The sequence below is a fragment of the Salvelinus fontinalis genome, chromosome 13 (assembly GCF_029448725.1).
Source record: "Salvelinus fontinalis isolate EN_2023a chromosome 13, ASM2944872v1, whole genome shotgun sequence".
Lineage (NCBI taxonomy): Eukaryota > Metazoa > Chordata > Actinopteri > Salmoniformes > Salmonidae > Salvelinus > Salvelinus fontinalis.
The window spans coordinates 35,945,594-35,960,421 of record NC_074677.1 but is presented as its reverse complement, the minus strand read 5'-3'; the positions used below and the strand labels follow the sequence as shown (position 1 = coordinate 35,960,421).

General features: G+C 44.6%; 1 protein-coding gene across 2 annotated transcripts; it reads left to right on the top strand.

The window, feature by feature from the left end:
- Positions 1 to 1,523: 1,523 nt before the first annotated feature.
- Positions 1,524 to 14,682, top strand: scn4bb (sodium channel, voltage-gated, type IV, beta b). Of its 2 annotated transcripts, none has more exons than XM_055942636.1 (6): positions 1,524 to 1,913; positions 2,255 to 2,572; positions 7,982 to 8,145; positions 8,396 to 8,618; positions 8,826 to 8,955; positions 9,681 to 14,682. In XM_055942636.1, exons 2-6 carry the CDS (start codon positions 2,494 to 2,496, stop codon positions 9,775 to 9,777), a joined length of 693 nt encoding a protein of 230 aa, XP_055798611.1. In that variant the 5' UTR covers positions 1,524 to 1,913; positions 2,255 to 2,493; the 3' UTR covers positions 9,778 to 14,682. The 2 variants fall into 2 exon arrangements, with proteins under 2 accessions (XP_055798611.1, XP_055798610.1); XM_055942635.1 differs by having other exon boundaries at positions 2,243 to 2,572.
- Positions 14,683 to 14,828: the final 146 nt, after the last annotated feature.

Below are 14,828 nucleotides of genomic sequence, written 5' to 3'. Positions count from 1 at the left end.
GGACAGCAACTAATCCAGACCCCCACCTCCACCATATCAATATCATCATGTGAAAACCTGGGAAGGAGAGGGGAGGGGGCGAGGGAAATGCAGAGTCACAGGAAACTAAACTCTGTCAATCTATCATAGGGGGAGGATGAGTACAGAGAGAGGGAGTGAGGAGAGCACAGGAGGTTGGTGGCACCTTATTCTGGGAGGATGGGCTCGTGGTAATGGCTGGAGCGGAATGAGTGAAATGGTATCAGGGTTTCCTCAACCCTTTAGTTATGGCAAGCCTAAGTAAGTTCAGGAGTAGAAATATGCTTAACTACTCACGTAATAGGTTGCATTGACTCACTGGTTGAAATAATGTTTTAACATGATTTCTGAATGACTACCTCATCTCTGTACCCCGCACATACAATTATCTGTGTGTTTGATGCCATTCCATCTGCACTATTCCAGCCATTATTATGAGCCATCCTCCCCTCAGCAGCCTCCACTGGAGGAGAGAGTGAGAGCTCCCAAAGTGACATTCACATTAAAGGTAGACACACCCTCATTCATTCAGGTACAGACCAGATATAACAGGAGTAGAATATGTTCACATGGTACAGTGTAACTCAAGGGAGTGATTGATGAATGTATAATTTTTAGAATTTTTATAATTGGGACATTGTCACACAGGTAACTGCAAAATAAAGGAAACACCAGCATACACTGTAAAGTGTCTTAATAGGGCGTTGGGCCACCACAAGCCACCAGAACAGCTTTAATGCACCTTGGCATAGATTCTACAAGTGTCTGGAACTCTATAGGAGGGATGTGACACTATTCTTCCACGAGAAATTCCATCATTTGGTGTTTTGTTAATGGTGGTGGAAAACGCAGCTCCAGAATCTCCCATAAGTGTTGAATTGGGTTAAGATCTGGTGACTGACACACACACACACACACACACACACACACACACACACACACACACACACACACACACACACACACACACACACACACACACACACACACACACACACACACACACACACACACGCATACATACATACACACATCATGTAAACTCTCTATGCTCCTTTGAGACCCCTCTTTCAAAGTCACTGAGATTTCTTCTAACCATGGTAGCCAAAATATTCACTGATCACACTAAACATGTTGGGATGTTAACTTCTTAATTAACTCAGAAACACACCTGTGTGGAAGCACCTGCTTTCAATATACTTTGTATCCCTCATTTACTCAAGTGTTTCCTTTATTTTGTCAGTTACCTATATATCAATGTTGGATCCTGTTCTATCTATTTCTACATCCAGGGTGTCTATAAATACAGGGTAGTGCGTAGTGGTGAGCCTGTCCCTGGTCTGTATTACACCACCTTCTCCAACCTGCAGAACTCTCTGATCTCCATAAGCACTCTGACAAAATTGCCTGCGTCTGCATTCACACCCTGAGTCAAGAGAGGGGAGGGGGAGACAGAGGGAGACTAACAGGGAGGGAGGAGGGTTAAGAGAAGGAGAAGGAAGGGGGGAGAGAAGGGTAGGAAGGCACTGAGCCAAGAGAGAGAGAGCAGGGAAAAGTTGAGAGAGCCAGAGGGGCAGGCAAAGGGAAGAAGAAACTGGGGCTCTGCTATTCAGGAAGAAGAGACAGGACCGTCCGATCCAGCAGCCATAAGTCACCGGGGATACTGCATCAGCACTCCTCCTGTCCATCCTCTCTCTCTCTCTGACTGGGGCTGCAGCCTGCCTTTCTCTGCAGAGGAAGCGCTGGCTGGTGGAATCTACTTGAATCCACCCTGACTGACTGGCTGTGCGCAGTGATTCTCCTCTGCTCTGCCGTGCGTTTGTCCTCACTGACTCAGCTGTGCTCTGTAGTCAGCCTGCTGGTCCAGCCTCTCGGGAACACAGCCACAGGAAGAGGTATGGTGCAGTACTGTCTCACACTGCGCACACAGTGTTTTACATCCACTTTACTCTCTCCCCCCTCTCTCTCTCTCTCTTCTCTCTCTCTTCTCTCTCTCTCTTTTCTCTCGTCTCTCTCTCTCTCTCTCTCTCTTAAATTCTCCCTATTTCTGCTCCTCTCTCTCTATCTGTCTCTCTCTCTCTCAGTTTAGGAGTGCTCTCTGAAGGATCATAGCTGATTGACTTAGTTTGTCTTGAGTTTGTTTTTAAGTCTGCATCCCCTTCCCTGACACCCTCCCCATTCTCACTCTTCCTCTCTTTCTGCATGCCCTCTGTCTAACCGACAGTCCTTCTGACAGGAGTGTTGTGGGGCTGGCAGGCAGACGCACCACAACCAGGACTGGCTAACAACACAGTGGGACGTGGTACCTCGGTTGGGATCAGATCAGACACCCAGGCACAACACACAACCAGACCAGTGGGACTCTGGGTTACATCCACCTGACCACCAGAGGAGTTTTTGACGGGATAACTCCAGCCCAACGGACCCCGGGCTGGATCCCACAGCAGGGGGTGTTTTGGACGGGTTCAGACTGCCATGGACGTCCAGGGGAGTGGGGCTGAGCAGCCCAGGTCCAGGTGTCTGTTCTCCAGCCTGATCATCACTCTGCTGCTCAGTAAGACCTCTCTGTCTCAGTCATATATCTCCCTAGTGCTTATTTTTCATCCATTCCCTCTCTCTCTCTTAAGTAAAGTATGAAGCAATTTTCCCAATTCCGCACAACTGCCCTGTTGTGTACTATGAAGCATTTACTGTATTTGCTGTGTGATGTCATTGTGTTGTTCCATAGAGTGAACTCAACATGGGTAAAACCTTGCTCTCAGTGCAGAGTGATTTGCAATACTGTGGCAGCTGGCTTTTCACTGTGTGGATTGATTGGTGAAACTTGGTATCAGAGTTTTATTTGTGTGGTGGCTGGAAAATGCTGTCAGTTTGCGTGCTGAACTATGTTTGATGGATAACTGGGCATACGTAACCACAGAATTACATATAGAATAGTGATTTTATAATCTCATTGTACATAACAACATGAATCCAAGTTTATCAAAGCTGCAGCAGTGGCCTAGTGTCTCTTCAGAGGTGTCACTAGATATGTCATCCACAGTATTATTATGCAGGGCCACAAGCAGTCTATCATAGCAGTAGTATTCATAAGAATTAAAAGGGCTAAAATGAATAAAGGACTTTATTGATGTCAGGCATTTAACACATCATTTTACTTTGCCTTTACTGTAAACACAAAACTAAGAGCTTTGTACAACATGGAGTTACTGCATAGATTTTCCTTTAGCTTTTATCTCGGAGTCAAGTTGTTTCCTGGTAACAATATCAGTGTGATGAAAGGAGTCAAGTAATTTTTAATTGTTTTATTTTTATTTAACCTTTATTTAACTAGGCAAGTCAGTTAAGAACAAATTCTTATTTACAATGACAGCCTAACAAAAGGCTTCCTCTGGGGATGGGAGCTGGGATTACAAATACATTCAATTAAAATATAGGAAAAACACACATCACAACAAGAAAAACAACACAACACTACATAAAGAGAGACCTAACAGCATGACTACACAGCATGGTAGCAACACAACACTACATAAAGAGAGACCTAACAGCATGACTACACAGCATGGTAGCAACACAACACTACATAAAGAGAGACCTAACAGCATGACTACACAGCATGGTAGCAACACAACACTACATAAAGAGAGACCTAACAGCATGACTACACAGCATGGTAGCAACACAACACTACATAAAGAGAGACCTAACAGTATGACTACACAGCATGGTAGCAACACAACACTACATAAAGAGAGACCTAACAGCATGACTACACAGCATGGTAGCAACACAACACTACATAAAGAGAGACCTAACAGCATGACTACACAGCATGGTAGCAACACAACACTACATAAAGAGAGACCTAACAGCATGACTACACAGCATGGTAGCAACACAACACTACATAAAGAGAGACCTAACAGCATGACTACACAGCATGGTAGCATTACAACACTACATAAAGAGAGACCTAACAGCATGACTACACAGCATGGTAGCAACACAACACTACATAAAGAGAGACCTAACAGCATGACTACACAGCATGGTAGCAACACAACACTACATAAAGAGAGACCTAACAGCATGACTACACAGCATGGTAGCAACACAACACTACATAAAGAGAGACCTAACAGCATGACTACACAACATGGCAGCAGCACAACATGGTAGCAGCACAAAACATGGTACAAACATTATTGGGCACAGACAACAGCACAAAGGGCAAGAAGGTAGAGACAACAATACATCACGCAAAGCAGCCACAACTGTCAGTAAGACTGTCCATGATTGAGTCGTTGAATGAAGAGACTGAGATAAAACTGTCCAGTTTGAGTTTGTTGCAGCTTGTTCCAGTCGCTAGCTGCAGTGAACTGAAAAGAGGAGCGACCCAGGGATGTGTGTGCTTTGGGGACCTTTAACAGAATGTGACTGGCAGAACGGGTGTTGTATGTGGAGGATGAGGGCTGCAGTAGATATCAGATAGGGGGGAGTGAGGCCTAAGAGGGTTTTTATAAATAAGCATCAACCAGTGGGTCTTGCGGCGGGTATAAAGAGATCACCAGTTTACAAGAGGAGTATAGAGTGATGTGTCCTATAAGGAGCATTGGTGGCAAATCTGATGGCCGAATGGTAAAGAACATCTAATGAAAGGAGTCAAGTTGTTTCTGGGTAACAACGTCAGTGTGATGAGAGGAGACAAGTTGTTTGCGGGTAACAACCTCAGTGTAATGAGAGGAGTCAAGTTGTTTCCCGGGTAACAACCTCAGTGTGATGAGAGGAGTCAAGTTGTTTCCGGGTAACAACCTCAGTGTGATGAGAGGAGTCAAGTTGTTTCCGGGTAACAACGTCAGTGTAATGAGAGGAGTCAAGTTGTTTCTGGGTAACAACCTCAGTGTAATGAGAGGAGTCAAGTTGTTTCCCGGGTAACAACCTCAGTGTGATGAGAGGAGTCAAGTTGTTTCCGGGTAACAACCTCAGTGTGATGAGAGGAGTCAAGTTGTTTCCGGGTAACAACCTCAGTGTGATGAGAGGAGTAGGGTGTTTCCGGGTAACAACGTCAGTGTGATGAGAGGAGTCAGGTTGTTTCCGGGTAACAACCTCAGTGTAATGAGAGGAGTCAGGTTGTTTCCGGGTAACAACGTCAGTGTGATGAGAGGAGTCAAGTTGTTTCCGGGTAACAACCTCAGTGTGATGAGAGGAGTCAAGTTGTTTCCCGGGTAACAACCTCAGTGTGATGAGAGGAGTCAAGTTGTTTCCCGGGTAACAACCTCAGTGTGATGAGAGGAGTCAAGTTGTTTCCCGGGTAACAACCTCAGTGTGATGAGAGGAGTCAAGTTGTTTCCCGGGTAACAACCTCAGTGTAATGAGAGGAGTCAGGTTGTTTCCGGGTAACAACCTCAGTGTGATGAGAGGAGTCAAGTTGTTTCCCGGGTAACAACCTCAGTGTGATGAGAGGAGTCAGGTTGTTTCCGGGTAACAACCTCAGTGTGATGAGAAGGTCCACTGCAGACCCAGGTGAATAGAGTAATAATGCAGTGGGGAAATGGGAACTGCTCTGAGATGAAGGGAGGGCATCATGGTAGCAGCATGTGAATTATCAGGGTAATAATATCAGGGTCATATTACCCTGTTCCTTCTAACAGACAGCTGAACAGATCAGGAGCTGTCTGCCAGGCTCAGTCAGGCTCTGATGTTCTCACGCTCTGAGCCAACAGGACCGCAGGATCAGTCCAGCATTACACCCCGCCCCTCCCTCTGTCCCCCTGAAGCCCAATTCACCATCTTAGCCAAATGATGTGCCTCGTTGGCTGCAATTAAACTATTTCATATGCACATGATTGCTGGGTCATGTAGGACATGAAGGCTGATAGTTTTGAGGATTTGCTGAATAAGTAAAAGGTTGGTCTAAAACGTGAGTGATGTTCTGGTTCTATGGATTGTATAGTTGTACAGGTAGGTCTACGAAGTGTCATGCTTGATGTGTTCTTGAAAGAGACAAATGTATTTAGGAAGTAGAGGGTATGGGAGAACCTCACAAATGACTGTTTGGAAACAAAGCCATTAGATCAGAAACTCAATGGAGACTGCTGCTGACACAATCCATAGGGGAGTCTAGGAGGGTCTTTGTCTGGGACTCACCACGTAAGATGTCCTGCTTTAGCTCTGAATGGAGAATGGCATGGGGTTGAGTCCTCCTTCCTGCATCAGTGTCTTACTTTCTTTTTCCTCTCTCAAAGTTAACTCGCCCCTTTGAGCCATATCCTGTAGAACTTCAGTTACCACTATACAGTATGTTAATGGTCACCAAACAGCAGAGAAAGTATACAGACAGAGAGATGCAGAGGCAAGAGTAGAATCGCAATGCAGAGTATCAGAGAAAGAATATGAGCGAGAAAAAGGAGAGAGAACCAAATGACAGTGAAAGAAATGGAGAGTGAAGGACAAAAGAGAGAGTGAGAAAGTGAGGTGCATCTGCCCTGAGTGAGTTTCTGCAGAATCACTGTGCTGCATTGGGGCAGAGAGAGTGTGTGTGTGTGTGAGTCATTTCGAAGGAATTATGCATTCATACATATGTTCTCCCTCACTGTGCAGCCCACACTACATCCTTATATTGTCCCAAACTGCAGGGGGAGGGGCTTGTCCTAACCTGACCTTGAGTCAGTTATTGATGATGTCACACAGCTGAGGGGTGATGTAAAAACAGAGGGGGGAGGAATTTTGAGGAATGGGGGCTGCAGAGGGACAAATAGAGCAAGAGAAAATGGGACAGAAGGGACAGGACAGGTAATACTATTGTTTAGGGAATTGGAGGAGAGGACAGACTGGGCAGATGGAGAAAGTGTGGGAGCAGCATTACTGTATAGTCCCAGTGAGTGTATGTAACCAGACTAACCATCCATCATCTTTAGGTCCACTTGAGAAGTGTTGGTGTCGGCATTATCTGGATTGTGTTAAAGGGGTGGTGGGACCTGCATTATTTAGATTCCCTTAAAGAGGGAGATGAGCCTGAACTTATTTGATAATTACTGAGTTTAATGAGCCTGCATTAAGTTAAATGGCCTCACAACATCCCAAACACTGTAATAAAATACCACACACACACACACACTTGTAGCTGTACATAACATACCTGATATAAATACAAACTCCTACATCATTGTACAATCAATCACAAACAGTGTGAGCATGCACATACAAACAATAATGGAAACTTTATTTAATACTTTTTACCAACCTACAGACAGACAGACAGACAGACAGACAGACAGACAGACAGACAGACAGACAGACAGACAGACAGACAGACAGACAGACAGACAGACAGAGAGAGACAGACAGACAGACAGACAATCTCACTCTTCCTATTTTATTCCCCCTCTTTCCCTTGTTCTCCTTCACCCTATATCTCACTGTGTCAGGTCTGTGGGTTTGTACCATAACATTACTGCAGACCTAAGTGTGTGTGGTCTGTGAATTGGGTAGACAGTGTTTGTACGTGTGTGTGTGTGAGTGCATGCGTGTGTGTTTGTGGCGGGGGTGTATGCAAATGCATGTATGGAAGTGTATATACTTGTCATATCTTACTGCAATATGCACAATATGCACTGTACAATAGTCAACTTACGTGTATGTTTCAGTGGTAAAATGGGTTATTGTTCAGATGTTTCGCTGTTCCTATCTTTCTGTCAGTAACTATCTGGGATAAGGTCAAAGGGAACGTCAGAAGCAGAAATGATATTGACCCTCTGTTGAGGTCAGACATAGTCTTCAAATGCCTGATAGTTTTCAGGGTCAGTTAAGAAGGGATAGGTTAGAGGGGTAGGGGATTATCACTCAATTGTTTTTGACAAGCTCTATGTCAATGGATGAGCTATAGTATTGTCTTTTCCCTCTCTGGATTTCTCAGGAGTATTGTGTACTACCTTATAGATTCTCCCTCCCTCCCTCCCAGGTGTGTGGTCTGCTCAGGGTCTGGAGATGTCCACAGGGAAGGTCCCATTCATGGAGGCGCTGAACGGAAGTACTGTGCTGCTACCCTGCACCTATGCCAGCTGTATCGGCATCAAAAACCTTTACTTCAACTGGCAGTACAATGACAACGGCACTATGCAGAAGGTGGGTCAGAACTGGCCTGGCCCACTAAAACACAGCAGCCACATAATTGCAGTCATTCATGTCAGCTCAGATGTCACACAGATAGGGCCAGGGCTGTGGGGAGGTCAAATGTTCAACTGTTGTAATTTAGGTGGTGTAGACCAATAGTTTTCTGCATCACTAAGGGATATCTCTAATGTGAGTGTTTTGATTGGAGTTGTGGTCAGATATTGCGTGTGTGAGATGATTGATGGCTGCCTGGTCCTCTCAGGTTTGTGAGTCAGTGATTCCGTCAGACGGGATGGATCCTCATCCAGTGAGTATCTACCGGGAGCGGGTGGAGTTTATCGGCACCAGTGATCACAACAACATCTCCATCCTGCTTTGGAACATCACCTTTGAGGACGAGGGCCAGTACACCTGCTTCGGACGCAACCCCAAAGAGAAGGGCAAGAACCACAGCGCTATCTTTACCCTTGTCGTGGTGGACGAGTGTGAGTATTAACTAGCGTTCTCTTTGCTTTACTCCAGGCAGGCAGTACAGGTGTTCTGGTGCTAAACTTGGAAATGCTGGGCGGGTAGTCGGGTACCATGAGCAACAACGTCTAGATGTGTTGTGCTGTGTAGACGATGCACTGTAGTTAGCTAATGTCTGTCTGATCAGCGCCTACCTTCTCCCCTCCCTGGTTCCTTCTTGGCAGTACGAGTGGTGGACAACACTCTCACCATCATAATTGCTTCTGCAGTGGGCGGAGCCATCGCCCTGCTGATGACTTTCATGCTGGTGAAGAACTTCATCCTCTTCGTTCTCTTCAAAATCGAGGAAAGGAAGTGAGTAAGACAGATAGGGCCATGGAGACCAACTGGCCATCCACACAGAGAAACACCTTTAGCTCATCTCAGTGCCCAGACTGTAGTAAAGCATCCACACAGAGAAACACCTTTAGCTCATCTCAGTGCGCCCAAACTGTAGTAAAGCATCCACACAGAGAAACACCTTTAGCTCATCTCAGTGCCCAGACTGTAGTAAAGCATCCACACAGAGAAACACCTTCAGCTCATCTCAGTGCCCAGACTGTAGTAAAGCATCCACACAGAGAAACACCTTTAGCTCATCTCAGTGCCCAGACTGTAGTAAAGCATCCACACAGAGAAACACCTTCAGCTCATCTCAGTGCCCAGACTGTAGTAAAGTATCCACACAGAGAAACACCTTTAGCTCATCTCAGTCCCCAGACTGTAGTAAAGCATCCACACAGAGAAACACCTTCAGCTCATCTCAGTGCCCAGACTGTAGTAAAGCATCCACACAGAGAAACACCTTTAGCTCATCTCAGTGCCCAGACTGTAGTAAAGCATCCACACAGAGAAACACCTTTAGCTCATCTCAGTGCCCAGACTGTAGTAAAGCATCCACACAGAGAAACACCTTTAGCTCATCTCAGTGCCCAGACTGTAGTAAAGCATCCATACAGTCGGGCTACAATGATAAAACGACGTGGAAAAACAGGTGTCTCTTCTAACCCTCCTCTCTCCTCTGCTCCTCCCGTCCACAGAAAGATCGAGTGCCTAGTACAATCTTCCTCAGCTGATGAAACAAACAATGTCTCAGGATCCAAAACTTCAAAACCACTGACACCAAAGAAGAAATGAGAGTACTTGCATGTATGTACATCCATATATAAATATACAGTTATATCTATGCATATACTGTATTTTTATGCATAAACATGTGTATTGACATGTGACTCCATGGGCAGGTTTCTTGGGCAGGTTTTTTGGACTGAGAAGCACGTCTGATGGAGAGTCTTCATTGAAAGTGTTTGTTAGTCCAATAAGCTTAGGCTGTGTCCGGGAAACCGCCCCCATACGTTCAAGTTGATATATCTTTTTTTTTAAATTAAGACCTGAACCTCGGACTGTTTTTCATATGATATTAAAAAGAAAATATATGCTTAAAACGGGGAATAATGCTATGTAATAATGCTATGTAATAATGCTGTTTAAACTGTGCTGCATCCCGCTCCTATTTCACCAACCAACTCCACTGCCCTGGGTTCAACTGAAACTGTCTACAACATCAAATGTTGTGTTTGTAGAAAATATATGGGATATTATTCACAGTTTAATTCAATCTCCAGTGGCATTATGCCACTTCAGATCCAGCTTCAGTCCTATTGCATAATACCAATGATTTGCATCAAGTTTAGTTTAGTGCTGTTTGGAAAAAAAGATTAACTCTGCTATTCCAAAAGTAATTCATTAACCCTGTTGTATCATACACTGCTCAAAAAAATAAAGGGAACACTTAAACAACACAATGTAACTCCAAGTCAATCACACTTCTGTGAAATCAAACTATCCACTTAGGAAGCAACACTGATTGACAATAAATTTCACATGCTGTTGTGCAAATGGAATAGACAAAAGGTGGAAATTATAGGCAATTAGCAAGACACCCCCAATAAAGGAGTGATTCTGCAGGTGGTGACTACAGACCACTTCTCAGTTGCTATGCTTCCTGGCTGATGTTTTGGTCACTTTTGAATGCTGGCGGTGCTTTCACTCTAGTGGTAGCATGAGACGGAGTCTACAACCCACACAAGTGGCTCAGGTAGTGCAGCTCATCCAGGATGGCACATCAATGCGAGCTGTGGCAAGAAGGTTTGCTGTGTCTGTCAGCGTAGTGTCCAGAGCATGGAGGCGCTACCAGGAGACAGGCCAGTACATCAGGAGACGTGGAGGAGGCCGTAGGAGGGCAACAACCCAGCAGCAGGACCGCTACCTCCGCCTTTGTGCAAGGAGGAGCACTGCCAGAGCCCTGCAAAATGACCTCCAGCAGGCCACAAATGTGCATGTGTCAGCATATGGTCTCACAAGGGCTCTGAGGATCTCATCTCGGTACCTAATGGCAGTCAGGCTTCCTCTGGCGAGCACATGGAGGGCTGTGCGGCCCCACAAAGAAATGCCACCCCACACCATGACTGACCCACCGCCAAACCGGTCATGCTGGAGGATGTTGCAGGCAGCAGAACGTTCTCCACGCCGTCTCCAGACTCTGTCACGTCTGTCACATGTGCTCATGTGCTCAGTGTGAACCTGCTTTCATCTGTAAAGAGCACAGGGCGCCAGTGACGAATTTGCCAATCTTGGTGTTCTCTGGCAAATGCCAAATGTCCTGCACGGTGTTGGGCTGTAAGCATAACCCCCACCTGTGGACGTCGGGCCCTCATACCACCCTCATGGAGTCTGTTTCTGACCATTTGAGCAGACACATGCACATTTGTGGCCTGCTGGAGGTCATTTTGCAGGGCTCTGGCAGTGCTCCTCCTTGCACAAAGGCGGAGGTAGTGGTCCTGCTGCTGGGTTGTTGCCCTCCTACGGCCTCCTCCACGTCTCCTGATGTACTGGCCTGTCTCCTGGTAGCGCCTCCATGCTCTGGACACTACGCTGACAGACACAGCAAACCTTCTTGCCACAGCTCGCATTGATGTGCCATCCTGGATGAGCTGCACTACCTGAGCCACTTGTGTGGGTTGTAGACTCCATCTCATGCTACCACTAGAGTGAAAGCACCGCCAGCATTCAAAAGTGACCAAAACATCAGCCAGGAAGCATAGGAACTGAGAAGTGGTCTGTGGTCACCACCTGCAGAATCACTCCTTTATTGGGGGTGTCTTGCTAATTGCCTATAATTTCCACCTTTTGTCTATTCCATTTGCACAACAGCATGTGAAATTTATTGTCAATCAGTGTTGCTTCCTAAGTGGACAGTTTGATTTCACAGAAGTGTGATTGACTTGGAGTTACATTGTGTTGTTTAAGTGTTCCCTTTGTTTTTTTGAGCAGTGTATTTAGAAACTAGGGTCTCTAAAGGGTTTTGCTCCGGTGAGGAGTGAGAAAGGATCCAGTTCAGAACATAATACATTTTCTTTGCTTGATATAAAACACTGGTGCCTGTTAGCGCTTCTATCTTCCTCTGCTGGTAGGAAGACTAAATACTGCAAAACCATTTACCAAATGCAGCAAAACGCAAAGGAATAATACTACAAGCTGATGAATGAAATGATAGACAATGGTTTAACCAACCCCCTAGAAAAAGGAATAAACCTCAAATAATGCTGCTTTTAAGAAAAAGAACCTTAATGCGTTTATGAGCATGTGAAACCCCAAGGCAGATGTAGAGACACAATGCTTGACAATAGAAATGTACTCTCTCGTGTTCTTTTCTGGAATACCAGATTTAACCACATGTAATGGGTTTAGTTCTGCTTTGAAGCTGGTTCCAAATCCGCTCATATCATGCCAACCCTCACCACATCCAGTGGTTGGCAAGGCTATGCACTGTAAACTATTAGGTAGTGGGTTCACTGGCTTGAACATGAATTTGTATCCGACAGAAACACACCCCACATTCCTATTGTATGTCCACTTACAAATATCTGTCTCTTTGTTGTTCTGAACACATTTACACAGACCAATGTTTTTACACACTGCAATAAGTACTCACGTGCTGCAGCGCAGCGGAATTTATGATGGTTCATTCATGGCTCATGATTCAACACAAATTCACCATGTGCGGAAAACAGATATCCCTCATCTACAGTCATTACGGATACCTCCACTAACTACACCATAAAGAGATGCATGGGGCAGCAGTTATGTTGCAGGTAGAGTGATAGACGGGGACAGATCTTTACTGGACAGTGTAGAATAGACACACGACTAATATCCCATATTCAGACCATTTATTGTGCCAAACTGGGATAACCCTGAGAAACCCACATCTGATCAGGAATGGACTCCTTTCATGGGGTTCCTAAGTTACTATGGAAATCAATCGCTATTGAACTGCTATGGCATATATCCAATAGTGGCACGTTTAAGACGCTGAATGTCTTGTTTTCAAAATACCTCCAGTGTGTGGGAAGACATGCGTGTTCAGGGGAGAACTTCATGTCTATGTCCATTGTCTAGGACCCTGCTGCATGTCATTGTATAAACATAATATACCTCCCTCAATCACTGAAGCAGTTTCTGATATGGACAAGCCCCAGTATTGCTGTTCCCATAGCATAGCCCTTCAAATAAATGCACTGGCTTGTTGCAATAGCAGGAGGGTCTTTTGGGAACTTTACCTTAGAGATGTAGATTTACTTTAGAGATATCTTGACATGTATGTAAACCCCAGAGATGTGGAGCGGTGAGTGAATTAACCTAAATAGCTGTATATTTAACATGAGGGTAAAGTTGAATGACCTCAGGTGTCTTAGATGAGAACAGATAGACGGCACGGTTAGATCAGACAGTAGTAAATGTACCATCTCTGGTAGGACACAGATTTGAGCTTGTGGCACTGAATCCCTGGCTGACTCACACTCCTAAGAGAACAGTGATACTATGCAAACACCACTACTGAGCAGAAGACATGCATGTACTGTAGGACAGACTGCTCCAGTTCTCCCAATGGGATCTGCTTTCACAACGCTGCCCAGACATTACAGCACATGACTATAGCTACTGCAGGATTCCAATACACCATTGAGTTTTTACTGTGATGTGAGCAATAAAAATGACAAGAGCAACAGTAATCAAAGTAGGTTATGGGAAATGGAGTTGTGATGAGCTGATCTATGGAAGATGAGGAACAGGTTTATAGTGCACAGGTTTCCATGGCTCATCTATTCAGCATAAAGGTCTGTGGGATGTACTGCAGTGTGAGAAATCCTTGAAAGGAAGAACCTGTGGAGATATGCAATATAGTATGTAATTTAAAGGGGCAACAAGATTTTAGCCATAAATTACATTTCTTTGTGGTTTTATAAGGAGACTGCTTAGAAGCGCTTAAAAATGGCTTAGTACAGCTTATCACAATCCGAAAAGGATTGTTGCCAGGACGTGAATGCGTTCTGTATTGCTAATGTTTTTGCTATTGTCAACCTCACAAACGAGAAACAATCGTGATACAGGAAGTTGTACAAAACTAATTTGCAGCTTCACGCAGAATTCTAATAAGTAGGTTTTATTCTGAATTTCTATTCCGTTGCTACTACAGGCATGTAATTGACATTGGGCGCTAGTTGCGGGTGGAAATTTTACATGTATAACCTCTTAACGTACTTAAAGCATAACTGTGAAAGTGACTCACATGTCCTGTTGAAATGCCCTTACACAGTACTGTAGCAGTACCAACTGTCTTCCCTGTACGCTGACAACTGTACTGAAAAGAACTGGATGGATGAAGCAATATGAATGTTCAATCTTTGTAGTTTGGAAATTGAGAAACTGTTGTACCACGTTGTAGTAGCAGAGTTGCTGAAATAGTGACCTCTGTCATCCATTATTGCACTTTTGACAACAGAATGTTTGTGAATCTATAATGTCGCCAGACATTACTGACACCTTGGTCCCACATTGCTATTCCAACTAACACAAATGTACATTCATTTCCCTTTACTCCCTCTCAAATGATGCCCCCCATGTAATCTCTCCACCATGCATATCAGCTATATTCTTTATTATAAAAGCCACCAGAATCCAATAAACGTTTAAATAAAACCATGTTGTCATTTGTTGGCTGTCAAAAAAATTGACAATATTATCAAATCACAACCCTTTACAAAAATCAAATTTATTAAAATACATACAAAAATCTCATACAGTACTTACATCTCTCAAAGGGAGTATAAAATAATAAAAAGGTA

Coding starts and splice junctions, on each gene's coding strand:
- scn4bb (XM_055942636.1), top strand. CDS start 2,494: ATGGACGTCCAGGGGAGTGGGGCTGAGCAGCCCAGGTCCAGGTGTCTG. Junction 2,573..7,981: donor GATCATCACTCTGCTGCTCA/GTAAGACCTCTC, acceptor CCTCCCTCCCAG/GTGTGTGGTCTGCTCAGGGT. Junction 8,146..8,395: donor ACAACGGCACTATGCAGAAG/GTGGGTCAGAAC, acceptor TGGTCCTCTCAG/GTTTGTGAGTCAGTGATTCC.